Consider the following 3264-nt stretch of genomic DNA (forward strand, 5'->3'; position numbering starts at 1 on the left):
GCGAATGCCGAATGTTATCGAGACTCGCGGCGAAGCTGAAGTGCGTCAGATAGATGCCGATCTAAAAAACACGTTTCGATGGGACTGGTTGGATAGAGAGCTGACGGTGTCCCCAGTAGGAAACAGTAAAGAAGAACCATTGTGCTTGTGTCGGATTTCGTGAAAAAGCTCGATGTCGCCGGTAAAGCTCTGTGTACAGTGTGTGACGATGTCATTCGATACGGATCGAGAGGATGGAAAGCTTTACAGAGTCACGCAACCTCGGTGAAACACCGAAAACAGACATTTCTACTGAAAAGTAACTACTCGATCTCGAGCGCTTTTCGACAGCCTGGAGCATGTGTAAAAACAAGAGGAGTTGGCTAAAAAGAGAGTGGAAAAAGACGGAGAGGACCAATAAGCTTTTAGCGCTTGCGAAAAAGCTTAAAATGAAGAGAAAATAAAGTACTCTACCTCATGAAACTGTATATTGTTGTATATACTGTAAATAGACTTTATATAATAAAATACATTCATAACCCATATATATAGTAAACAGTGTGGGACTTCACTATTACTGTATGAGGTAAGAATCAACAGCTTTTTATCACATTTACACAACACTTTATGAATGAAAAGTTTCAAATCGTGTGTAAATTGAATACATTTCATCTTCAGCATGTTTCGTGCCACTTTTGTAAGTGGCCCCGCCCCCTGTCCCAGCCACGCCCCTTTCATCACTAGCCACTCTCATCCCTGAATGCTGCTTCAGAGCTGACTGATGGATGACTTGATCGTCTAGATCAGGGGTGTCAAACTCATTTCACATGGTGGGCCACATACGGCCTCGGTAGATGTCAAGTGGGCCGGACCATTAAAATGATACAATGCTTTGCTATAAATAACCAAAACAATATGTCTTTCCTTTGTTTTGGTATAAAGAAGCACAAGAACATTAGGAAAATGTTGAAATTTAATGAACATATCTTTTACAAAACATTTCATGAAGCACCTTACATTTCCTTCGACAAATGTGCAATTTACTTTTATCATTCACATATATGCATTGCAACTGATCCCACTGATTGTACAAACTTTAACAAGTAATTGGTATTGAAAAATACAGTAATGCACTTTTGCTGTTGTCTTCTTCTCTGATCAAAACAGTGTCCCCTTGCGGATACTCAATGAATTGCACCTGATTAAAAATATTAATTCTGTGTCTTTAATGCATTTTTTTCACTTTTACATTATCCTGCGGGCCTGATTGAACCTACTTGCGGGCCGGTTCCGGCCCGCGGAGCGTATGTTTGACACCCCTGCTTTACATAATCATCTCGCGGGCTGGATTAAACTCCTTTGCGGGCCGGATCCGGCCCGCGGGCCGTAGGTTTGACACCCCTGGTCTAGATCGATCAGGTGTGTTGCAGCTGGGTTCAGAGCTGACTGATGAGTTGATCGTCTAGATCAGATGTGTTGCAGCTGGGAGAGCTGGAAAACAGGCAGGACAGTAGCCCTCCAGGCCCGGAGTTGGAGACCCCTGGTGTCGCTAGATGTGTGTGGGCAGTGTGGAATCGGTTCCCACTCAGTGAGCATGTGGGTGTGAATGGTTGTTTGGCTCTATATGCGCACTGCGCCTAACTAATGACCAATTCAGGATTTACCCTGCTTTCCACCCGAAGTCAGCACACACGACCCTGTTCAGGATAAGCAGTTTTGAAAATGGATGGATGGATAACAATTTCTCGAAGAAAAAAAAATAGGGACCTCACAGCAATCACTGTTGGCACCCTGGTCATAATACTAACAATTGCTAGAAAAGCAAAAAGGGAGCCCACAGGAGTTCCTGTTGGGGCCTTAGTACTAATCGTTTCAAGAAAAGCAATAGAGACTTCGGAGAAGTCATTGCTTGGGGCCTAATAATAATAAAGTTCAAAGTTTTAGAGCCCTGTGAGCTCAAATGGTTGCATCTGCCATTTCTAAAGCAATGCGGGTTTGTTTAAAAAGAGTGACGCAATTTCGTTTTTGTGAATGTATCCTTACAGGCTTAGCATGTTGTAACCTTTGCTGTATATTGGGTAATACAAGCAATTGTGTTTTTTTTTTTTTTTTTTTGTTTTGTTTTTTTTTTTATTAGAAGGTTTACAGTACCATGATGATCTTCCCAGTCTTGCTCAAAGTGAGACCAGAGTTCCTGAAGCCAGACTGGACAGCTGCTGAAAGCTAAACAGAAAAGACGTGTTAATGCAAAAAAAAAAAAAAAAAGTTTCAAATCAAAACAAAGTTAATCTTACATTTTATGTTCGCCGAACTAGTTTGTTGCTGACGGGCTACATGCTGATTCATGTATGTTGATGGAACAGGCGCACTACCAAAATAATCTTGAGGGTTGAATAGTTCCGTTAACATCATTTTTCAAGGTCTGATGTCACACTTTTTTTATTTCATATAATCTCTGACGTCCTTTCGGGTATGTTGATGTATGTATCTCCTCTCCGGGGTAGAAATAGCCAAACACCCTTCGTGCGCCACCGCGAGAAGCCAGAAATGAACGAACAAAGACAAAGGCGTTGATAAACTGTCGAGCTGGGCTTGACCGCTTGAGAGCTGAATCGAATGCAAGCTAGCTGGCAATTAGGGATTTGCTTACTCTAAGATAGCTGGTTTTCACACGACGCATGCACTCTTCTCTCTCTTCTCCACTCTTAACGCACTGAATTCTTTCGCGATTTTCATGCAGACTGGTTTGTTGCAACCATAAGACAAGCAGCTATGATACAAGCTTCATGTGTAATTTTAGAATGTGTCATTTCAAAACGGCAGCCACTCAAGAGTGAAGGCTCGATCTATCGATATATATGCACCGACGACCGCCTGCCTCAAATGTATGTATTTTGCTTCCTCTTTCCAAACGGTTGTCAACCCCCCGCAGCATTTCAATATGTTTTGCACAGCTTGACAACTTGTTGCGCTGTTGGCGTTTTAACTAAGGAGAACAACAACAACAACAAAAATGCCAGTTGCAGCGGTTGCATATTTTGGGGGTGATCAACGCCATTGAGTCACGAAACGTGTGACTAATAGAACCTCATTCCCCATGCAGTTATAAGAGACATTATAGCCTACTATTAGTTTGAAATGCATAATTATTACAGAGATGAAAGTGGACTTTTCTGAAAATTCCGGAAAAAATAAATAAATAAATGTGTGTGTGTGTGTGTGTGTGTGTGTGTGTGTGTGTGTGTGTGTGTGTGTGTGTGTATACACACACACACACACACACAC

The 3264-nt window shown here is 41.9% G+C and overlaps 1 protein-coding gene across 4 annotated transcripts in view; it reads right to left on the minus strand.

Annotated features, from left to right (window-relative positions):
- Window positions 1-3264, minus strand: part of tyw3 (tRNA-yW synthesizing protein 3 homolog (S. cerevisiae)) — a 17256-nt gene that overhangs the window by 8349 nt on the left and 5643 nt on the right. For all 4 annotated transcript variants that reach the window (XM_019879082.1, XM_019879080.1, XM_019879079.1 and 1 more), the window contains one exon: window positions 2131-2202. In XM_019879082.1, the coding sequence (XP_019734641.1) occupies window positions 2131-2202 (72 nt within the window). The remainder of the gene's footprint in view (window positions 1-2130; window positions 2203-3264) is intronic.

Source organism: Hippocampus comes, unplaced genomic scaffold (assembly GCF_001891065.2).
Source record: "Hippocampus comes isolate QL1 unplaced genomic scaffold, H_comes_QL1_v1.1 scaffold85, whole genome shotgun sequence".
NCBI lineage: Eukaryota > Metazoa > Chordata > Actinopteri > Syngnathiformes > Syngnathidae > Hippocampus > Hippocampus comes.